This window comes from Cavia porcellus, unplaced genomic scaffold, assembly GCF_034190915.1.
Source record: "Cavia porcellus strain 051 isolate PalLab524CR breed Dunkin Hartley unplaced genomic scaffold, mCavPor4.1 scaffold_31, whole genome shotgun sequence".
Taxonomy (NCBI): Eukaryota; Metazoa; Chordata; class Mammalia; order Rodentia; family Caviidae; genus Cavia; species Cavia porcellus.
The window spans coordinates 41130200-41155410 of record NW_026947514.1 but is presented as its reverse complement, the minus strand read 5'-3'; the positions used below and the strand labels follow the sequence as shown (position 1 = coordinate 41155410).

At 34.8% G+C, this 25211-nt stretch overlaps 1 protein-coding gene across 4 annotated transcripts in view; it reads left to right on the top strand.

Moving 5' to 3' along the window:
• Positions 1-21889, top strand: part of Ppm1a (protein phosphatase, Mg2+/Mn2+ dependent 1A) — a 46438-nt gene extending 24549 nt beyond the window's left edge. For all 4 annotated transcript variants that reach the window (XM_063241115.1, XM_063241118.1, XM_063241116.1 and 1 more), the window contains exons 2-6: positions 11787-12640; positions 13776-13893; positions 17985-18093; positions 19811-19868; positions 20981-21889. In XM_063241115.1, the coding sequence (XP_063097185.1) occupies positions 11787-12640; positions 13776-13893; positions 17985-18093; positions 19811-19868; positions 20981-21010 (1169 nt within the window). In that variant the 3' untranslated portion in view covers positions 21011-21889. The remainder of the gene's footprint in view (positions 1-11786; positions 12641-13775; positions 13894-17984; positions 18094-19810; positions 19869-20980) is intronic.
• Positions 21890-25211: the final 3322 nt, after the last annotated feature.

The window sequence follows — 25211 nt, the reverse complement described above, 5'->3', positions numbered from 1 at the left end:
TTTGTCTTAACTTTTTTCTTCCATGTGTCTGCATGTGATCCTCTCAGTGTACACAAGCACAGGCATCTGCACATACACACATTTTATAACTTTTTAGTTTTGCTGAACCATTTAAGATTATGGACGTCATGGCCCTTGACTCAAATATATAAATGTGTGTCCTTTAAGAATTAGGACACTTTCTCATCCAGTTTAGGAAATTTAACATCTGTCCAATAATATGATGAACTCATGTCCCCAGCTGGCTTTCATCAGCTGTCCCAGTAATGATCTTTACTGCAGCTTTCTGTTTTACCCCTTCACTGCACACCCCACTCATGCCAGTCCACAGATGCACATTCCACTTGGCTTTAGTGTCTTTTAACCTGGAATGGTTCTTGAGCCTTTTTAAAAGTTTTTTTGTGTTTTATGAAGTCTGAAGTTTTCTGAGAAGACAGCTCTTTAATAATTTTCTTATCTTGTTCCAGCTCCTGGTCTTTGTTCTGAACTTCTTTGAGGAAAAAAGAATTAATGTGTTTTCCAAAAACTGTGTTAAGCTTTCATGCTTTTAAATTTATTAGTACAATTCTATAGTATGTATCATTAACATAAATTCTGCCGGTGAGATATATGTGTATACCCTGTTTGGTTTCTAATTTTGAGTAATCTTTTCCTCAACTACTTTAGCCAGTGGGTTACCTCTTCTTTTCATTTTTTCATCTATAACTCTCTTGCCTTAACCTATTATAACCCTATAGCATTAATCCTATAGCATTTCTTGTGTGTGCGTTTGTTGAACATTTCGTGTCTTGGTTTTTGCTTTTGCTTTTTCCCCATGGTGCTGGGGATTGAACACAGGTGCACTGTATCACTGAGCTGCATCCCATTCCTTTTGACTTTTCACTTTGAGATAGAATTTCACTAAGTTGCCCAGGCTGGCCTCAAACTTGCCATCCTCCTTGCCTCCGCTTTTCAAGTGGCTAGGATTACAGGTTTGTGTCACTGCACCAATGTTTGGGTTTTTTGTGTTTCATGTTTTGTTTTTGTTTTTTACTAACATACTATTTTTAAAAAACAAAATATGAGCTGGGTGTGGTAGCACATGCTTCTAATCCCAGCACTGAGAAGGCAGGAAGATCACCATGAGCTGGAGGCTAGAGTTGGCTACTGAGTGAATTCAAGGCCAACCTGAAGTATAGAGTGAGACCATGACTCCCCCCCAAAATATATGTATATAGATTTACATATACATACACACACACATAAATGATTTCATCATGTCTCACAAACTCTGATAGTAACCTTTTCTCATTATTTTTACATATTCTTCAATTATAGAAATAAACTCAATGTGAAGCAGTTTAGGAGCATACTTTAAGCAGGTTCTAGATGTTTGAGGTTTTTCTTTCATTTTTGCATTAACATCAGGTAATGTGATCTGTATCATTTCATTTTCTTTAGTTTTTCTTTTAGTTTCTTGTTTTGACTGCTCTCTTGATTGCATGAATATGTCTAGGTTTTTCAGCAATGGGGCATGGGTTAGCATGTTTGTCTTTCTGTTACTTTCATATAAAAGTGGCAACTTTAGTAGTAATAAAATTTTTCGAATAAATTTCTTTACCCACAACATTTGTAGGCCATTACTTCATTATAGGCTATCACCTGATGTTACTAAGTCTGAGGCCACCCTGATTTAGGTTTCTGTCTCTCTTTCTTATTTGGTCTACTGGAATATGTTATGGTCTTCAAATTTAATACTTACTTTCCTTCAGTTAATTTTTTGCTTTCTTCCGAATTTCTCTTTCATTATTTGATTTTTTTTTGGCAGTGTACTGGTTAAGCTGGTGAATCTGCATTATTCATATGCTTTTCTCCAGTCAGCTCACATTTGTTTGTGTGCTTTGGTGCACCCAGGACTTCGTTTTGACTTCCTGTAGACTGTTGGCTACAGAGTCTTCACTCATTGTTGCATCTCATGTCATTTAAAAAATTGTCTTGATTTTTTAAATCTCTTAAATGTCTTTTCTTAGCTCTGTTAATACTTGTTATGTTCCAGTTTCTCATTTTTCATCTTTGTTACACAAACAAGGTTTTAAAATTTTTCTTTTGTGTAAATTGTTAATTTTCTTTTCTTCTCTAGGGTAAATCAGACTGACATGGTCTTGATTATAACTTAAAAGTAGTTTTTATTTCAGAGCTTGTTTGGGTTTTGTGAATTTTGTTTCTGTTTTCTATTTAAAGGGTACCAATTTTCTCTGTTGTTTGCCCAAAAATAGTGTGACTAAGATTATTTGTTGACTCTCAAGGTGTCTGAATACCATTTGTATGTTCCTCTTGAAATTTAAACTGCTGGGCTGAACTATGTGGAATTATTATTTTAATTATGATACTCAGTTTATTGAGAGAGGTGATGAGAACCTGGTCTTGTTAGCTTGTTATAGGTAAGAAAGTTTGTTTCTATTAGTTTTTCTCCTGATGCTTATTGAATGTCCTGCAGATTTCCATCTGTACTAGTTTGAGATTTTTCTTTCCAAGCGGGAATACTTGACTATTGAGTATTATATAGTTCCATGGTATGATGTGACCACAGATTTAGTGACTTAAAACAATGGAGAGTTAACTGTTTTCTCTTACAGCTCTGGAGGCCGGGTAAGTCCACAGTCAGTTTCACTGGGCCAAAGTCCAAAGGTCAGCAGCAGTGTACTCACTCCAGAGGCTTTAGGAGAGAATGCATCTGTTCCTTTTTTCCACCCTTGGTGGTTTTCAGTCATGTCCTTCCAGCCTTCAAGACCAACTTCATCACATCTCTCTGTGATGTATCAGGTCTTCTCTGCCTTTCTTCTAAGGAAGTAGGATTGCATTTATAGGCCTCTGATTATTCCAAGATTCTATCGTAATTCTTAGTTTAATTACATCTACAGAGACTTTTTTTTTTCAAATGAGGTAGCATTTACACACAGGATTAAGACCTGATCTTTGGAAGCCATTATTAGCCTACCACAAATGTAAACCACATTAGGCAATAACTGGATTAAAGCCTGGTAGGTTGTATGCTATTTCTTAGGATCACAGGTGTTGTCCTCCATACCCAATGACGCAGACTCAGAGGCTGTGTTGGAACAATAGATGAAATGGGCTGGAGTGTCGGGACTCTGGAGAATGCAGGTGGTTAGGGAGAGTGACAGCATGTGTGAGGCCAGACTCCATTAGCTTACAGCCCTAGTTTGTAGTTGCATTGTTTTTAAATTGATCTTTTTGTAATAAATTAGTCTTGCCTCAAAACCTTCATCATGGTATTAAGAAATAAGACTTTAGTAGAGAATTTATCAGCATGATTTTAGAAAACAGTAATTTACTAATGGTGTTTACCTATTACCTAATTAGCTATTCCTGGAGCTTCACTTCTTGGGATGGAGATTGGTTTTTGGTCTCCCTATTATTAAATTAGATACTGGAGCACTTTTTTAAGTTATTTCTTTATAATTTTTTCCAGTTGTATTATTTTTTAAGAACTTATTACTTTTTCTATAAATATTAAACTGATAAAGTCTTTTAGAAATAAAACAGTTTTAGAACATAATGAGTAGATGTTTGCTTGACTGCTTTTGTCTTAAGTAAGGTGTAAGTGTATGCCTTGGGTCCTTGTGTGCCTTAAAATACTCCCTGCACACACATGAAAATAGTTTGGGGGATTATGTAATTCTAGGTTGATGAACTTATTCTTAGAACTTTGTTTATTTTCTGTTGTTTAGGATTAAGTTTTATATTTGAGGGGTCAAATACCAATTTGATACTCCTTAGTGAAAATTCTGTAGAGAATGTTACATTTTTAATTCCTTGAATTTCTATAGTTGTAAACAACTAGGAATGGGTTTTTAATAATCAATTCAGTGAGCTTTATAGGCTTAAAAATATTTCAGCTGAGGGATTTTTAAAAATTGTAGCCTCTTTTCTCGCCATTAGAAAGTTTTTTATATAGATGTATATAACTTCTCCCTTTTGCTGAATTTTTATTATTTTTACCTGGTTCTTTCAGTTCATTTATTCAGCAGATGTCTACGATGTGCTCTGTGCTAAGGGAATTGGCCTAGGCAATTCAGAGAAAGGAGGCTTTCCTGAAGAACTGATGCTTGATACCTGAAGAATGCATAGGAATTAGCTAGGAAATGAAGGAGTCGCTTTTTAAGTAGAAGGAGCATTTGTGTATATATTTTGAGGAAGGGTGGTGAGTATTGTATAATTTGGTGTAGAGACAGTGTGGAAGGATGGAATGAAGTGAGATGAGGCTTGAGGGAGGGAAACAGGCTCCTGACTCCTTAGGGCCTTCATTTGAGTCATCAAGCAGTTCTTTCTCGCTGAGACATGGAAAGCCATCAAAACCTTTTCAGATGGGAGCAGTGTGCAGTGATGCCAAAATGCATGTAAAGGAACAAAATACAGTGGTGTTTTGCAGAGAATTAATGGTCCTCTGGAGACCAGAGTGCAACAGGAAAAAAGTGGACAGGTGTGAAAATAGGAAATACAGTCTATGGGACTTGATAAAGGGCTAATAAGACACAGAAAGATGTCAAAGAAGTTTTTGATTTCTGTTCTCCTTGGTGAGTGTCTTAGTTACTTTTCTCATTGCTGAGCAAAATAACCAACACTCAAAGTTAAAGGGGAAAAGGATTTATTTGACTCACTGTTTATAGAGGTTTCAGTCCCTAGTCAACTGGCTCCAAGACGGTGATGTGGCAGGCAGGCAGGCATTGCCGAGGAAAAACATTAAGAGCAGGCAGAAGGCAGCAAAGGAGCAAGAGACCTTAACAGAGTCTTTATGCCCCTTTTATACTCTGTCTAGGCTACTGGAATTCGGGCAATGCCCAACCAAGCAGTGGGCTGATTTAGTAATTACATACGTGTAATCCTAGCGTTGCACCATGAATTATTCTCACCCTTTAGATCCTTTTTTAGAGCAAAAAGTATCTTTTTTACTTTTAAGTTTATCTATCTATCTATCTATCTATCTATCTATCTAATGTTTTCCTATTTTTTATACTTAATGCCTGAATTGGCTTTGCCACAAATTACAGTTTTCTGTCCCTCTTTCCCCTCACCCTCTACCATCTCTACTCCCCTCTCCCCTCTCCCTCCTAGGCCATTTGTCTTTGGAAAGCAGAGGAAGGAAATCTTGGAGAAAGTCTCAGCTTTTTTCTTTGGCAGTGTTTCTGACTTCGTATGTTGTCTTTAAAAGCCCATTTAAAAGCTTCTGTTGTTACTTCATTTGCTCGCACACAGGATACCATGTGTCATAAAACTGGAGCGCAAATTCAGAGTTCCAGGTCCTGTTTTCAGTTGAACCAGCTTTGTAACCTTGGGGAAATTCTACGTTTCTGCATTTTCTCATTTGTAAAACAGGCTTAGGTAGATCGTTTCTACACAGGTTACCAAAATCAAATATATGAATATAATATATAATTATTTTAAAACAATTGTCAGTGAAAAATTTCATACTCCAAATAGCAGGGAAAAAAATATCCAAAGACTATCCCGTATTAAAAAAGTTTGGACTATGCCTTATTAAAAAAGTTTGCTGTAGTTTTTTAATGCTTTTTTCTCATTATCATAAGATAACCTTGAAATAGTTGTCTTCTATTACAATAGATAAATTTACTTCTGTGTCACATGGCCTGGCAAGTTAAAAGTGCTTTGGAAGCCTAAATTCTCCTTTACAAAGATATGCCTGCAAGCAGTATGTGTTTCTTCACTGAATCCCAAAAATTGCTTAATGTACATTCTAGAAGTCAACTGATCTCAACTTGGAGAACAAAATCCACTCATATGTAATCATGAGTGAACAGTGTCTAGTGTGCCCTAGTCAGTTTACATATCCCACTGCAAGCCGCTTCTTCCAGTGTTGCCTGTGCTTTTAGACCACAGTGCTTCAGGTCTCTCTTGCTTTATGTATTTTTCCCTTTGGCTTTCCCTTCAGGCTTAGGTTCTTATCTTTTGTAGGTCTACTTCCGCTATGCTTTATAATTAACTCTACTGCAGTGCTGTCAGCAGTTCTCTGGTTACCAGCATTTGCTTTGGTAGGACTAACTGTTTGGCAGTGATCTTTTATTATTGGAGTGTATTGTTTGAACCTTACCGTCTTTTACCTTAATTAAGTATCTGTTAAAGAAGTATGTCTTAGAAAAGCAGGGCTTGTTGTAACAGTAATTCTATCAGTTACTAAGAGAATACAATTTTCTCCATATTGCTTACATGTATCCATACTTCATTCTGTTTATGGATCCTGGAGAGGTTCTTGATTAGATTATATGTCCATAGTTAAAAAGAAAAATGTAGAGTTCAGTTTTGAGTTTTTTAAAAAAATTGTGTGGTAATTTAGAATGAATGAAACCAAATGACTATCTTTAAGATGGCTACAATTGTTAATCAGCTTTGTTTAAAAAAAAAAAAAAAAAGGCAGTGGAGCATACCAGTTAAAGATGCTTTTCTTTATGCCTGTAATCCCAGCACTTGGGAGGCTGAGGCAGGAGGATCGAATTTGAGGCCACCCTGAGCTACAAACTAAGTTTAAGGTCAGTCTAAATTGCCTAGTGAAACCCTGTCTTTAAAAAAAAAAAAAGGCAGCAGACAAATCTGAATGATTGACTTTTTATCCCAGTCTTAGAATTTTTCAGCTAGGGATTAGTGTGGTCTTCAGAGACACAAGGTTGGGCAGTGGTAGCTCCCTTGTAATCCCAGCATTTGGGAAGCTGAGGCAGGAGGATTGCTGCAAATTGGGAGGCCAGCCTGGGCTATATAGTGAGTTCAAGACCAACTTGAACTGCATATACATAAAGACCCTGTGTGTGGAGGGGAATCAATCAATAAATACATGACACAAAATGTTCAATAAATTTTCTGATGATAGCTAAGATCAATTCAGTCCTATTATTATAGTACCAGCTCAGCTGGTAATACTTTTACTATATTGCGATGAGACCCAGCAGGTACTGAAGTAGCTGTAAGACTAGGGCAGGGACTGGTAAAAGTGCTTGCCTAGTGCTTGACACCTGAGGCTAACAGATTCTCATGTGCAGATGAATCCCTTTGGGGCTATTTATAGAGATGTGCCAATTAGATAATTTGACTAAGACACTTAATAGTACTCCACTTAAGCAGGAGGTCTGTGTAAACATAGTATTCAGAATAAGTAAATAACTTTCTGGTATTATATTTACATAACCAGCTGCTGTATTTATGTAGCTTATAGTCAGCTGCTTCACCAGCACCCTACAAATTACTCAGAACCCAAGAAGATTGATTTCTTAATTGCCTTTTTTATCTTCAAACAGTTGGGCACACTGTACTTTCATATGCATATCTGGAAAATAACTTCCTGGGCTTGTTTATAAAAAGGAGATTAAGATCCCTACTAGGTGAGTTCAGAATTAGAAATATAATTGATCAGTTTCCATTTCCTGAGTGCCTCATTTTTCCGGGGTTCTGTGTGGCTACTTTCCAGTCATTACCTCATTTATACTTTACACCAATGTTGAGAGGTAAGCATCAAGCAGCCCATTATACAGAAGATGAGGGACGCTAGAGTAGAGGCATCGGGTATCTAAGCGTAGTACTCCCTACCCTCCATCCTAGCTAAGGGGGTTTCTACACGAATGAAGCAAGTTGCTCTTGACCCTCAGTATGGAGCTTAGTCTTATTGCAGCTCTGTTCCTTCATTTAGGGAAAAAGAATTCCAATATAGTAGCACCTGTCTTCTGGGATTAATGTGAAGATTAAACAGTGAATGCTACCTATGAAATTTAAGAAAGTGTTTGGACAGTAGTAGTCACCCCATAAACGTTAGGTGATAAGTACTAAGCCTGTAAGCACTTTATCCCTAGTTACTCAGAGGTAAGGTATTGAGCTCTAGAAGAAATGAAGAATCCAGGGTGTCTCATCTAGACATGAATATGCTTTAAGAGACTCTTAATGTGCTTTCAGACAATTTTTTAAATTTCCTTTTCTTCTTTGACTTTATTTACTTTGGTGATTTTTTTAGTAAAAGTAACTTAAAGGAGTTCAATTAGATGAAGCACAGAAAAAACTGTAAGGCAGATTCCTAAAGTTTGTGTTTTGCTTCTAAATCGAGAAGCCATTGGTTACAGATAAAGTCAAGTCCTTCTTTTGTACCTTTTCCTGAGCTGTTCTGTTCTCAGAGAGAAACTAGTCATAACCAAGCTTCTTCCCATGGGCTAAGCTCTGATCTAAGTGTAGAGGACATACCAGTGAATTAAACCAAAATATCTGCCCTCAGGCAGGTTGTGGCTGTTCTGAACCTGATGGGTATTCTGCCTGACCTTGTTTTTATGTATTTTAACTCTAATTTTGCTGTATTATTCAGCATATTGCCTTGTGTTGTTCTTGAAAAATGTCTGTGTTGATATAGTTAGGTCTGTTTTGCTAAATAGTATCCCATTATTTATCTGTTATGTTATATTCTGATATGTTATATTCTGATATTTATCATCTATTATCATTATCAATTCTACTTTCTAATGAGCAGTTAGAGTGTTAATGTTACTACACTTCTTCAAAAAGATCATTACCCACATCGCCTTGGGCAGATGGCACTTTTATTTTGCTTTAGTTTGGTTCTTTGAGATAGGATCCCACTAGTTCAGGCTGGCTTCAGACTTGCAGTCTTCTTGCTTCAGCCTGCCAGGTGCCAAGTGATATTACAGTTAATGTCACTATACCCAGCTGGAAAAGTTTCTGAAAGACACCACATTAAACATTGTCTTTTGCCACCTGCAGTGCATTTTATTCTATCTTTAGGGGAGAAAAGTCCACATAAAGCTTACCAAGTTGATTTCATCACCTCAGCATCTGCAGTTACTCTGAGATGCATAATTATGAGTGAAACTGCTGAGTTGTTGCTGATGTGCATCATCAACGTCACTGCTTGTGCTTCTGTATTTAGCAGTATAGGGGAATTTCCTTTTCTCTTTATTATTACCAGCTCTTGATTTTGCCACATGCACAAGACATGCATTTTGTTTTAAATTCACCTTCCAGTATTTATTAGTGAAATATTGAAAATGTTTTAAAGTGTATTGTGCAGGATTGGAGGTGTGGATCAGTGGTAGAGTGTTTGTCTAGGACATGTGAGTCTCTGGGTTCAACACCCAGTACTTTAAAAAAAAAAAATTAGAAATTTTGAACTTAGAGTAGTCAAAGCTGATAACCAAGAAGAAACATTATTATGATTAACTTCTTGTGGCAGAAAATAAATAGCATAAGAAGTAGTAATAACATCCGTATTACATTTACACTGTGCTTGCTACTATATGTAGTGAATTCATTTAATCTTATAAGAACCCTGCAACCTTGTCAGCTTCTTACAGATGGAGAGATTCAGAGAAGCAGTGGCACAATTATAACTGGAGCGTTGTTAAGTAGAACTAGAAGGTAAACCTAGCTTGGTCTAATGACATAAGTTGTATTCTTTAGGACATGATGTAAGAAATTGTCAAAGGCGAAAGATTTGTCATTCCTGTTCTCGCTTGTTGGTTTGTTAAATATATTTGTTTCTGAGTTCCACTTTTTTTTTTCCTAAGAAGGAACTTTATTCTTGTGAAATTTCTCCTTGTCATTTCTAGCCTAAGATGTGATTCTATAGCCTAATACAATGGTCTTGATTGATCTAGCTTTGAGCTCCTTTTATCTTTGGCCTTTATCCTTCATCTCTTTCTTATTGTTTGCACCTTTGACCTTATCTCTCATCTCACTGCCCTCATGCTGTGCACCCTTGCTGCTCCTCTAGTCACATGTGAAAATTTAAATGCACCAATGTGTAGGTTCCATTCTCACATAATACTACGGCATGGTCATGAGCTGAGAGCCATTGGCAAAGCGGTTAATGGTGCTTTAGAGTTAAGCAGATTTGTAATAGAGTTCTGATATTCCTTTTAATTGCTGGTTGAATTGACACTAAATGCTTTAATGTTGGCTAAGGTTCTTTATACATTTTAATTAATATTAGTATTCACCTTAGAAAGTTGTCAATGAGATTACTTGAGTTAATGTTTATAAATACCAGAGTGATTTAGAATTCTTAAGCATGTCTGCTAATAGGATTCCATCATTACATTATCCTTTCTCCAGTTAGAATATTCTTCCACTAATGTATGAACTCAGTATCAGAAAAGTAATCTGGTAAATGCTACCATACCAGATGATTGATGGCTAGTTTGATTATTTGCCTTCCATTTGGAGAACGTTGAGGGGCAGAGGAATAGGCAACTCCTGCTACAACAGTCAGACGGTTGTCTTCGCCTGTGTATTATTTTGGCCCTCAGCAGAAAAGGGGGAAAGGTTGCTGGGAAAACAGACATTTTTCTTTCCTTCATAAAGGTGTTTTCTTCCCTTTCCTTTCTGAGCTTAACATTACCAGCATCTTCAGTCTTTCTGGTTTAAAAACTGCCTACTGATTGAGCTAAGGACTTTCCCTGCTCTTGTCTCCTGCTGTCCATCTCTTCTTTACCTCCATTCTGTGCTTATTATTCTGTCCTCCTTTCAGATTGCCATTAATTTAGTATGGCTCATTTGATTGCTTATACCCCAGTTCTCTACATTCTTAAGCTGTTATGCAATGATAACCTACGCATGATACCTCAGTACCAAGTATCTTGTCTCTCTGGATCCATTCCAGACAAGGGAGTAAACTGAAATATTAGAAAAGGATTATGTTTAGCTGAGTTTTCGGGCTTATCAGAACACTGTCACTAGACCTTTCAGTTTTCTTTATAACTGCACCTACTAGGCTGAGGATATAGTTCAAGGACACAGTACTTGCCTGGCAAGCATGAGACCGTAAGTTGGATTCCCAGTACCAAATAATAATAATAATAATAATAATAATAATAATAATAATAATTTATTACACTTACTGGTCGCAGAGCATAATAATAATAGTGCATGTCGTTACCATTGGATTAACAGATAAACAGGTTAGTTTTGTTATATCTGTAAATAATAAGCTTTGTCATTTGTATGTGTAATTGTTTGCAACTTGAAAATTAAAGCAGAATCACTTACAATAATTTAATAACTTACTGACTTTAATCAAACACTGGAAAATCTCATGGAAGAGGTAGCATTTGAATTAGACTTTTAAGGATGGGCATAGATTGTTTTGGTTTTTTTTTTTTTCTGTAAGTAGAGAGGAAAGACAAGGAATTCCAGTTAAGGAAACACATGAGCAAAGGCCTAAAGGAAGGCACATGAAAATTTGGACCACTGTGAGTACATCATTTTTTGCTCTTTAAGAGGGTAGATACAATAGTAATGAAACTAGATAGTTTTGAATTAAACTTTGTAAATTCCTAAATGTTTACCTAAGATACTTGAAATAATAGACTTTTGTGCAACCTATAGATTCATTTAGTTTTTCTTGGTTGATAATACACACAGCTGAGTTCTGATTACACATGTTCATGTTCTTAAATGCTTTGTTTGGCTCATACAAGTTGATGGCCACTGTTAGGTCTTTGTTCACTGTAAGCGATTGTACTTTAATGTCAGGTCAGTTCTTGATCCCATTGCCGTCGTTCTCTGCCTGTTGCCCATTTTGAGCTGTGCTTGATTGGTCTTTCCTACCAGTTGTTTGTTAATCTCCAGATTCCAAGTCAGCAGCATATCAATGTTAAATTCTTTGTAAGAGTTATAAACTCTTATTTAAAACCTCCTCTGATCTCCTTTACTCTAAAAAGATTATTGAAAATTTCATTTTTAAGACAATTACTGACACTTTTCCTGCTTTTCTTTTTTTGCAGACCTAGAGGATCAAGACATAATGGGAGCATTTTTAGACAAACCAAAGATGGAAAAGCATAATGCCCAGGGGCAGGGTAATGGGTTGCGATATGGGCTAAGCAGCATGCAAGGCTGGCGAGTTGAAATGGAGGATGCACATACGGCTGTGATTGGTTTACCAAGTGGACTTGAAACGTGGTCTTTCTTTGCTGTGTACGATGGGCATGCTGGTTCTCAGGTTGCCAAATACTGCTGTGAGCATTTGTTAGATCACATCACCAATAACCAGGATTTTAAAGGGTCTTCAGGAGCACCTTCTGTAGAAAATGTAAAGAATGGAATCAGAACAGGTTTTCTGGAGATTGATGAACACATGAGAGTTATGTCAGAGAAGAAACACGGTGCAGACAGAAGTGGGTCAACAGCTGTGGGGGTCCTGATTTCTCCTCAGCATACTTACTTCATTAACTGTGGAGACTCAAGAGGTCTGCTGTGTAGGAACAGGAAAGTTCACTTCTTCACACAAGATCACAAACCAAGTAATCCGCTGGAAAAAGAAAGAATTCAGAATGCAGGTGGCTCTGTAATGATTCAGCGTGTGAATGGCTCTCTAGCTGTATCCAGGGCCCTTGGGGATTTTGATTACAAATGTGTCCATGGAAAAGGTCCTACAGAGCAGCTTGTCTCACCAGAGCCTGAAGTCCATGATATCGAGAGATCTGAAGAAGACGATCAATTTATTATTCTTGCATGTGATGGTATCTGGGATGTTATGGGAAACGAAGAGCTCTGTGATTTTGTAAGATCCAGGCTTGAAGTCACTGATGATCTTGAGAAAGTTTGCAATGAAGTAGTTGACACCTGTTTGTATAAGGTAGCTAGACTTTTTTTTAAAAACATAAACTGGTTTTTGTGTCGTATTAATTGTTGCTCATTTAATCATCTTAAAGCAAGTAACATATAGCCTTGTCTAATGTGTCATATATACTCAATACATGCTGCTTTCCTTTTTAGAGAAGTTATAACTGATTTCTATAGGATTATACAACTTCAGCAGCACTTAAGACTAGAAAATCCAAGTCCTTGACTTAGGTTCCTTGTTTGTTTTACCATACTCTGCTATATTTTGTCAGTATACTCACTTGGAACTTTTTAAACAAATACTGATTTTATAAAACTATATGAGGGTATATATTTGATTTTTTTTTTTTTTACCTTGCAGAAGTAAAAATCAATACAATAGCCTATATGCGCATAGCCAGTTCAATTTAAAACACATGTTTTTAAAAGGCACAAGTATCTAGGCTTAGTGGCACACTCCTGTAATCCCAACACTTGCGAGGCTGAGGCAGGAGGCTATGCTGTGAGTTCAAGGCCAGCCTGCACTATAGCCTGACCATGTCTCAAAGAACAAGACAAAAAAGCACAAGTAATGACTTGCTAATGCATGCGCGCTGTCAGTGTCTGAATTTTGGGAAATTGATGATTTAAAGCATGTATGTTCTTTGTCTTTTAGTGTGCATGAAAATAGCATCTATTTGTTCATATTATTCTAAAAACTTGAAAATTAAGTGTCAGTTAAATTTTTTTTAGAATTGTGAGATTCAAATATTAGTAAACTATGACTTGGGTTCTATTTAATCTCTTCTGCCTTGTATTGTGTTTTAAACAGTGACTACCTTAACATTTGCCACATTGTATATAATATTTATGTTTATTATGCAAATAGTTATTTCTATACATTTTATATATTGATATATTACAATTTATAATTTATTTTAAATGTAAATTTGTCAGCTATAACCACATGACAAACTCTAATTATAAAGAATACCACTAGTATTTTCTACCATGTCATATGGAGTATAAATGTGTATATACTTGTATTAGGTGTGGCATCAAATTAAGTAGGCCACCTGTAAATATGTGTGGCATAGCTTTAAATGTTTTCAAGGTGTTGAAAAGCACAAAGGAAACCAAAATATTTTCTCAAACTTTTTTCTTCCCAGGGAAGTCGAGACAACATGAGTGTGATTTTGATCTGTTTTCCTAATGCACCCAAAGTATCTCCAGAAGCAGTGAAGAAGGAGGCAGAGCTGGACAAGTACCTGGAATGCAGAGTAGAAGGTGGATCATTTAACAAAAAATAAGTAGCTTTGTTAAGGAAAAACCGTCAACAGAACCACATTTACACATTTTATTTAGCTTTTAGTTGCTTATGTGACTTTAATGTCTAGTGTTTAGGGTACAAAAGTGGGGAAGGGCATTCTGTAGTGGCCAGGTAGATATAAGTATGCAGTTGTCCTATCATAGTTATGTAAGAAATAACAGCTAGTTCAGACCGCTAAATCAGAGTATTTTTGTTTTAAAAAAAAGACTCAAAAATTCGTGACAAATTCACTGACATGAGTACCAAAAAATAATTTATGGTTTAATTATACCATCTTTCTGTGAAAAAGTGTGTATATTTAATTTTCAGATTTTTTTTCCTTGTTAATTTGGAGGTCACAATCTGGTTATTAACAGTTTTCATATGCCACAGCTTTTAAAATTTTAAAATTTAAAATTTGCACAGCTTTTTGCCTAAGCCATAAACAAGGTAAATGGAAGATATAGTACTAAACAAGGTAAATGGAAGATATAGTACTGTAGTTCTCTACTAGCAGAACCATAACTACTCAATAAAATCAAGAAATAAATTTGGAATTCTAGGAGTATATTTCTCGTACCTCTACAGATTATTCTAAAATAAATCAAAAAGTGCTTTGTAGCCTGTAAATAGTTGAAAAAATTGAAGTGATCTTTCATGCAGCTATTAACTTGATATAAACATTTTTTCCCCAGAGAATGTCAGTTCACTGCATATATGTACAGTAAGCACATAGACTATAGTTACTTTAAGTAAAAACTTGCCACACAATATAAAAACTGCACTCTGGGATCCTAATGTCATTCCTGTGCACATTAAAAACATTTAATAGATACAAGCATTGACATAACTTTCCGCTGTATCTGCATTATTAAAATAGGCACGCATCTTAACTTTGTTTTCTCCTTTTTTACTGTTTGGTATCAGTCCTGATTAATAGAATATTAGAATTGTGATTGGTTTTCATATTTTAGAATTATTTTGTTTTTATTGCCCTCTATCACCTGATCGGGTTATGTCTAGTATGTGTTTGTACTAGTTAAGTATTGTCCTTCATTGGTCGTACTAGGCAGTGTGTATTTTTTACTGCTTAAGGGTCTTGAAACTTTTATTTTTAATCATTTCAATATAAACTACTTATAGATAATATAGTTAAAAGGTTAGAATGTTACAAAGTCATTGGTTTAAACCACTAGTGTAGTAATGTGAAGTCATAAGAATAATATGTATGGGATAAGTTGGTATTTAATGCCTTTGCACTTTAGAGTAACTTGAGTATGTTTTCTTATTAGCTTAAAGAAAATAATTAATGCTTTTACTATCAAACAGACTCATATATTAGAAATGTGTTGCTGCTTTTAAGAGTGCACTCTTAAGTTTTTGATGGGATTGTGAAATACTTATTTTACATATTTTTGTTACAATATTTTTATTTCTCAAGCAAGTAGTTGCTGCCTGGATAGAGTTTACATTAATAATACTCAGTATTTCTGATATGTTGACCTGTTATATTTGTACCATTCAGTTGGAGATTATGTGTCATAAATTAAATATGTTGTTCTTTCCTTGGATGTGGTGAGACTACAGCTAGAGAGCAAATAATTACATTAATTAAAAACTGCTGCTATTTAAAGAATGTAACTATTGTAAACATGCTGTATGTCATAAGGGGGGAAAATTGCATCCACTTCCAAAACAGGAACCAAATCCCTTTTTCATTCTATTAAGGACTTGCCTTGACTAAATTTATGTGACCTACTAAACCTTATTTTTGTCTGCTTTCAACGTTTTGGGTTTCTCTGTCCACAACATAAAAAAAGACAAAGCTTTCTGAGCTCTCCTTTCTCCTGTCATGTGTGCCCTTTTATGTCCTTGATTGGGGTGTGAAGAGATTCAGGTTGTTTAACCAAACTACCGTTAAATTAGTGGTTCTTCTAAGCCAATTTTAAGACTATTATACATATTTTAAAAGTATTTGCTATGAACTTCCAGAGCTTTAAAGTTGCTGATTTGGAGATAACTGATAGAATTCCTCAAACTTGATTGGGAAAGACAAATGCAGAATGTGTTTGTTAAACACTGATAATTCTATAAATATAGTTTTTTATAAAATCAGTCTTTTTACAATTCTAATTAAATGTATAGTCCAAATGCAAGTAAATATTTCTTAAATTTTATTTCTTTTCAAGGAAAAAAAATCAAGGGTAGCATAGCATTAATGTTTAGATAGTTTAAATGCATTCCCCTGGATGGATAGGAAATCACTGTTTTTAAACCTTTCGTTATTTTTAAAAAAGAATTTGTTTTCCTATAATTTTCTTCACAGTTCAAACATCATAACTTAAATTTTAACACATCAAATATAGATGATCCAAGGTAATGTATTTTTAGACCTAAAATCATATTGGTTGAATTTATCATCAGTGTTCATTTTGATTGTATCTAGTTATCTATCCAAATAATTGTATTGGCTTAGTAGAGACTGTATGTTAAGTGTATTACAGTTTTAGATTGTGAAATTGTGTAGTTTAGGTAAATATCAAATCCCTTTATTTTTGTATAGTAGATTTCCAGCATTAGAGTCATGTAGAATAAATATACTAGATGTTAAAGATTATACAATAAAGGAATTTGGCAAACCAAATCTGAGATCCTTGCTTTTTGTTCAGATTTAAACTGGTTTTTAAAAAGAAAAATATTATCAATGGCAAAATTTGGCCTTTATTTTAAAAGGACACTTTTTAGTCATTTTAAGAAACTTTATGAGGCCTGGTGTGGTTGTGCCCCCTTGAAGTCCCAGCTACTTGGAAAGCTGAAGCAGAAGGATTATAAGTTTGAGGCCAGCCTGGCAACTTAGCAAGAGTCTGGCTCAATTTAAAATTTTTAAAAGTGCTGGGGGCATAACCTAGTAGCACAGCATTTACTTCACGTGAGCAAGGACCCGGGTTCAACCCCCAGTGTCACCCCCCCCCAAAAAAAACCACATACTTTGTGTGTAGCAGTGTCTGTCTTTTTATATGTTCCTCTAATAATGAATTTGTATCTTGAGGCTTAATCCACAGATGAAAGATACTAATCAGCACTGATATTTTCTAAGGTATTTGCAAATTGAGAGATAGAGTTATAATTTCTTACCCCCGTGATGACAAAGATAATAAAATTTCTTATATAAACTTTGAAAAATTAAACAAAACAAACAATATAACTTACAAATACTCCTGGCTTCAATTTGAATGTAGCATAATGTGTGATACAACTTCAAAGATTTCTGCTAGTTTTAAGACTCTTTGTAAGGTTCATTATTTGCCATGTTTGCTATTCTGTGAGGTAAATAACAGTGTATTTGTATAATAACACTTCAGATCATATCACTATACTCATTTCTTACTGAGATATTATAGGACTTCATCAAATTTTTCTGCTTTTTAAATTTTTCATCATGAAATTTAAGACTTTGCTCATATAATTAATGAAGGAAATGGTGGTGTTTATATATTGTTTAAAGATTTTAGAGAAAAATGAGCTAAGAATGATATCCAAGTATATAATGTACTCTGTGCATGCTAGTTAAGATTCAATTTTCAAATATAAATATATACATGTAAAATTATTTGGGTTAGTATATAATCAGTAAATTCCCATGTATTGAAGCTTTTTTTCCCCAAGTCCTGATGGTTTAAAAAAATTATTTTTTAAAACTTGTGCAATGTATTTGGCACATGTATCCAGTCTAAGGGAGTAGTTAATCTCTTCAGAAGTAACTAGTTGGCCTCTTAAGGATATCTTCATTTGTATACGTGTCCCTGATTATGTAACATCTCAATTTAACATGAACTATTTTTTCTGTTCACATTTTTATCTTGATTGTTGTCATTCCTTGTAGTCTTCTGTGTCTTTTCACGCAACCCTTTGTGGACTTTCATTGTAGTCATATTTTTTCTAAATGCTACTAGTTTAGGGAATCTCAGATGTGGTAAATGCCATTTTAAAAACCTAAGTTATCTTTGTTTCAGTTTTTAAAATATTAAATATGGATAACACTTACAAAAAAAGTACTTCTGATTCCCAGAAATCATAAAGAAGCAGGGGGAAGGCGTCCCAGACTTAGTCCATGTGATGCGCACGTTAGCGAGTGAGAACATCCCCAGCCTCCCACCAGGGGGTGAACTGGCAAGCAAGTAAGTTACATTCTGCACACTAAGGCTTTCTGTCAGTATGTGAAATGTGAAGTGTCCAGTCACCACATTTACTTACCTAATATCTAAAGTGATACTGTAGTTACCTGTTTTCAAAATACTTAACCTGCAGTGTCCCTGGTTTTTGTGTTTTACTTTTTAGTATTGGGATATATAGTACTTGTTTAGATACCAGAATACAATTGTATAACTAATTATACTGAAGATTGTCTTTAGTAGAAGTTTCAGGTGAAGTTGATTTCTTTGTAGAATAAATGAGATGAAAGAGTAAAAGAATTTTTAAAACTAAATTACATGGCACTACGAAGTCTGTTAGTAGGAGGATTCTAATTTAATTTTGTCAGTCCCTGGATAACTTAACAGCCAACCTGCATTTGGAGTATTTTGCCGTCTCTGATTTCCCCAGTGTTCTAGTTGTTGATTACAGGTTGGATTTGTCTTTGGTGTCAGGGAACAAAGGAGAATGAATTTCCAGATCTTCTCTGTGACCTTTGCACCTTAGTAGATAGAGGAGGCTAATTTGTGGTCAATATTAAACATACATCTGTACTTACTAGTGTAGATTAGAGAATTCAAGCAGTTTTACTATATATGTAATATAGCTATGTACATGTGTGTGCACACACAGTAGTAAAGATAGAGTCCAGGCCTTTGCACCAAGTTACATTCTCAGCCTTTGTTTACTTTTTGTTTTGATAAAGGTTCTTAATAATTGCTTAGACTCGGCATCAACTTGTGATCTTTCTGCCTCAGCCTTCTACAGGGCTGGGATTACAGGTGTCACTGCCATGCTTGGCTACAAATACATTTCTGATTTAATTCCTTGATTCTACACAGTAGACAGAGTCTTTGTTTCAGATACCGTCATACTCTGTAATTCTTTGACTGAGTAGTGGTTATAGAAATTTAGCATTTAGTTTTTGGAAACTTCTTCCATGTGACATATAACTGTCAAAGTTTATTCAGATTAATTCTGGAAGTTGGTAGGCTATACTTATAAAGACCACTAGAGATTTTTAAACAAAATTTTATTCAGTAGTTGTCTCCTAGGGTCAGGGATTTAGCTCAGTAGCCTAAGCGCCTGCCTGGCAAATAAAAGGTCATGAGTTTGATCCCTGGTACCAAAAAAAAAGTTATTTCCTAGACTTGCCATAGGGATTGTAAACATTGTAATATTTCAATTCTGAGTTTTTTAAGGACCCACAGTAAAACTTCAGAATGTTTATCTTTACTAGTAAGTTTTTAGGGCTGGAAATACCATTGTCAGGAATCTTGAAATGTGTATTTCATTTAAATATTAAAGAATTCTATTTCTGTAATTTTAAAAGGGGCATTAAAGCAGAAACAGTATAAATATATAAATTATTTTATTACAATAGATGTTGAAGTTACTTCTGATAATATGTTTCGGTTGTCCTTAAGCTGGTTCTGTAGACCATATAGGTTTTTGTAATTTTGTTATTTAAATTGTAACTTTCAGTCTGTGATTAACTACATTGATGGAGTGCTCCAGTAGAGTAAATTCACTTTTACTTTAATACTAGGACAAATATACCTTAAAGTGAAGCTCATTTGTTAACCAATTCTAATGATTCTGAATGTAAGATTATCCCTAAAACTAATGAAACACCAGGCCATGAGTTATTAAGTAATTTGTAGTTACTGAAGAATTAATTTTCTGTATTTTTTTAAAATTTAGGCGGAATGTAATTGAAGCTGTTTACAATAGACTGAATCCTTACAAAAATGATGACACTGTAAGTAGCATTTTATCTCCTCCTGCTTTCCCTTCCCTTTCCTCCAAATGCATACCCTTCATATCTGGGTTTGCAGAGCTGTCATTGTACCCACTCTCTTACACATACTCCTGCTCAATTGTTCTGAAACTCGACTTGCTCTGGTCTCTGCCTGCTCCACAATTCTAATGATTTGAGGACATAATCGTGGTGACTGGCCACTTTCAAAAAAGAAGAAAGTTTCTTTGGATTATTCTGGAGTTTTTAAGCCTCTACAGTCAGCTTCAGAAGGTTTGCCTCTACCAAAACTTTTTATAGTTGGGAATGACATGTGTGCTCATAGTCTTGAATTATTCTGAGTTTTTTAGAGTCACAACAGAACTTCAGAATGTTCATCTTCACTAATAAGTTTCTAGGACTGGAAGTACCTTTGTCAGGAATCTTGAAATGTATACTTCATTTAAATATTAAGGAATTCTATTTCTATAATTAAACATCAGTAGCCAGGCATGTTGGCACATATCTGTAATCCAGCACTTGGGAAGCTCAGACAGGAGGATCATTGCAAATTCAAGACCAGCCTGGGAAACATAGTGAGTTCAAGGCCAGCCTGAACTACATAGTGAGACCCTGTCTTAAAAAAAAACTAAAATTAAAACATTGCAATGCCATATTTATCAATTATATTTCCTCTTGGATTTCAGTTATAGTGTGATATATTTATAGAAAAGCTATGGTAACTAAAAATCACTTGGGTATAGCTCTAAAATAGTTTATATATTGCCTTATGAAGCTTGCTGAAAACTCATTTAAGGTTATAATTTCATATGCAGTAATTTTCTAGAAATGGTAACCAACCAATCAACCAAAACCAAAACAGGTTGGTTTTTGTCAAAGCAAAAAGCTTTTAGTAACTTTGTGAATGCAGTGTCATATTTACATTTAGTCAACCTCCCAGTAAACGCATTCCAAATACTTTTCAAGAACAAGTGGTTAATAATTATTTAAACAAATTCAGTACTGATATTTCATCTGCACAAGCTTCATCTTTCTTTGTATTATCCAGAAAGTAGCATATCTCAGCATCTTTAAGCTTCAATTTAGTTCATTGTTTTTTGTTCCCTTTTATAAAGGACTCTACATCAACTGATGATATGTGGTAAAACTGCTCATCTAACCGTGGAGTTTACCTTCACCTCCAAAGGAGAGTACAGCTCAACTTTGTTGAACCTTTTAACATCCACCCTCAACTTTAAGGAAGGGGATATGACTTGGGTGAGAGTGATCAACCAGAGAACTTCAGCAGTGCAACAGCTAGCCCAGAACTGATTTTTGTTTTCTTTTTGTAAATTTGAGACTTATATAAACATGATTTCAAACCATAATTCATGTTGTAAATCAGACTCCAGCAACTTTTGTTGTATGATTTTTTTTTTGTAAAGTGTACTTGTCCTTGTACAAAATGCTCATATTTAATTATGAACTGCTTTAAAATCACTATCACAGATACAAGAAATGTTTGACTTGTGTGATGCAACAGATATATAGACCTTCCAAGTCATGTTGTATTTGGACTTGAGGTTGGGACAGGGAGAGCAGCAGCCACTTCAGCTAGATGCTCAAACATACTTGTGATGACGGAGAATAATTTCAAAACCTTACAAAGCTGAACCTTCAAGGAGCTGTGGAAAGCTGCCTTCGTGTTCTTGTTAGAGGATTGGCACGGTTGGTCCAGCCATTGGCTTCGCTTCACGTCACCTCACTTCACTGTCTTTCAGGATGTTGTCTCCATGTTGCCACGAGTATTGCAGGTAATACAGTATATTCATATGAAGAGCGATCTTGGGGCTAAAATGCCTGATTCTTTGCACTTCTTTTACAAGTCCTTACATTTAATTACTAATTGATAAGCAGCAGCTTTCCTATATAAAGTAGGAAACTGCCACGTTTTTGCTATCATGATTGGCTGGGCCTGCTGCTGTTCCTAGTAAAATATTCTGAATTCCATTTTATCAATAAAGCTTGATTTAACAAACAAGAAATTTAATTATGTATGTGTAATTCCTCTTTTACCCCGGCCTTTTAAAACACCATGCCATTGTAAATGAGATATTTTCTCATAGAGAAAGATGCCAGTCTCTCTAATTGGACAGTATTGTTTCTGAAGACATGGATGGAACTGTTTCCATTAGACTCTAAGATTGATGTCTCTGTTGTTCTTGAATTTGTTTGTTTGTTTTTAAATAAGTTTCTTTCAGGCTGCTTACTTTTCATAAAGATGTGCATCAGCTTGAATTTGCCTAGTGTTTAATTAAAACATTTGTCGGAGTTTGACAGTCTAACACTATGGTAGGTATGTATGTATGTTTGTGAGTGTGTGTGTGTGTGTGTGTGTGTGTGTGTGTGACTTTTAATTGGCCCGTGTCTTTATAATCCAAGTGATTAAGATGTATTTGTGATTTGAAACATAGCATGTTGATACTATTTAGCTGTTGGCCTTTAAAAATAAATTTCAGAACTTAAGGAATTGTAGATATAAAAATACCTAATTTAATTTAGGCTTAAATTCCTCTGATGAAGCATGTGAAAGTAAGTTTTACAAACTGTCACACTGAAAAGACTACTGTTCTGTGCGCTTTTGTGTTTTTGTCTCTTTAGGTTGACTATTGTATTTATCACTGTGTAATTAAATCAGTTAATAGACTGATTTCCCACTCGAAACTACTAAAATGTAACATTAAAATACAATATTAGATACAAAATTAAAACTTGTATAAAAGCTAGTATAATCCATTTTGTTACATTTGTTTTCTCCCTAACTTAGAAATACACATATTTGTACATATATAGCCTTAAAACTAATGTAAATTTAGGGGAATTGTAGGAGAACTAATGTGAAATGTCTTGAATTTAAATAATTACATACATTATCCCTCTTATTTGTGAGGTGATTAAATGTAACTTACTGTATTTAATTTATATTTTAATTCAGCATGAAGAAAAACTGAAGTGCTATTTATATTTAGAAATTCATAACAGTTGGGAATTACAGAACCAATTCCATACTTAATTTACAATAAATGCTTAATGTCTTAAATCTGTGGTAGAGTGCAAAATATAATGTTCTAAGTTACAGCTTTACAAGCATTTAAATATGCATTTAGCGAATACTAGTGCTTCTAGTATAAATTGATTACCAGACGTGCTAGTACTGAAGCTAAGTCTGTGTCACAACAAGGTGTTTCCTTACCTTTTTAATTTAGTTCCAGAAATTGCGAAACCTTGAGCTGAATTGTGGTAGCTTTTGGGATGCAAAATATATTCTTAAGTGAAATATGTGATGGAAAGCTATATTTCAAAACATCAACAGCATTAGTTAGAGCACTTTTTGGAGAATCTTTAAACAAAGAGGAAATTAAAACATTACTGTTATAATTGTTAGTACTAAAATTAAGAATGGAAGTGAAAAAAAACTGTGACCTAACAAAATTAAATCTTTCCCATGTGTCGGCACTGCCATATGAAATATATTTTTTATTAGAAAAACAGGAGGCACACATTGTAACAGCAGACTGTGCAAGTGCCTAGTCTGCAGGGGCAGTGATCATGGTGGAAAACAAACCCACTTTTAAAAGGCTCTTTTGTACCTCGGCTGTGTATTTCAGTTTTGTATCTCTTAAATTAATCCTAGCCCTATTTTTATGCAAATTAGTATCTCAGGGCATCACCTCAAAACTTTTTGATATAGTCTCTTATTTTCTTTCTTGAGGGAAAAAGTTCTTGCTGACGATTATGTAGTACTCCATGTATACTTTCTGTTATATATATCTCATAAGTAGAAGCTGAATTTGTTGCTGTTAATAAGAGATTCTGTTTTGGGGGTTTTTTGTTTTGTTTGTTTGGTTTTAGGGGGGTACCAGAGATCGAACTCACAACCTCGCACTTGCCAGGCAAGTGCGTATGCCATTGAGCTAAATCCCTGGCCAAGATTCAGTTTTATATAGCAGGCTCTAGTACCTTAACATTTTAGAATTTCACATCGTGTTCATTGTTTTAACAAGATTTGATCTCTTAATTTCCATTTTCTTCTAGAATATACTTTTATAGATAACAGAAGCAGTTCTCAGTATTGGCATTAACTAAAGTACCATAGTGGTACATACTTTCTCAGTTTTAGAACTACTCTTGCACATATTTTTTATTATAGTGCATTAATTTGCTTCTAGAGTGTTACACAATTCTCCACTGCTTAATTTTTATACTGAGTTCATAACATTAAGAAATTCGGATTAAAAATCAGTTACATGATTCAAATAATGTTAATTACAGGATTGCTTGTAATGACCATGGTCAACGTATATTAACCTGCCTGATAACTCAGTTTTTCCAGTTCCCAGTGTTACAAAACATTGCTCAAGGTGTTAAATACCTTGTACCTTGGGGAGATAAACAGACAAAGTGGGTCCTGGTCCTCCAAGAGTTGGCAGGTGAGCAGATGGTGTTATAGCTGAGTTGCCCACCGAAACAGTCAAATAATATGTAGCCAAGACTTTCTCTGAAGAACTCATTTGTACTTCTTTAATCATCTGAAAATCCTTTTCTTCTGTTTCTTTTCTTCTCTTCAAAGTTAAAGATTTCATTCAAAAATTTTTTTCTTCAGTATAACAAAAAAATTGGAGTCATAATGCACGATTTGTCAGTACACCTGAGTAGAAGGAATAGCCTTTGTATCTCATGCTGGCAGCAGCAAATCAGAAAAATGAATTTCGTACAAATCACACCCTGAGGTACAGATGGAGTTTCAGTTTAGGGTGTTTAAATTATCATCAAATTAAATTCATTTTAATTAACTAAATCTGTCTTATTTAATTGAAAACTTTGTTCTTCATAAGAATGCTTATGTTAATATCAAATTTTACTCAAGTGATTACCCTGTGTTTGACTGTTAAAATAATTTCACTGACCTTTACTGGACAGATGCATCTGGAAATTCCATGTGTGGTTTCTAAAAAAACCAATGAAATTTTGTATCACTTTTTAAGTTCATAGTCTATACTTTTAGCTGAATCATAGCCATTTTTATAGTACTACGTTAGAATTTGGTGTTAGAAAAGACATGTAAATATTTCTATAAATAAGCGGTTTTTAGTTGAGGTTTTTCTTTGAAGGGACCTTGTACTTTTGCTTGCAGATACTGCTAGCAAAATGACATATTTAATTAAGTGGTCTTTAGTTTTTCTTTTAGGCGTAAAGAAGTTTTCTTTACAGTTTAGAATTTAGAAGCCTAATCTTGCTTTGTTTCTTTCAGCACTGTGCCATGCATTTTGGTTTATATTGTTTTAAATTATATATTATTACTTCAGA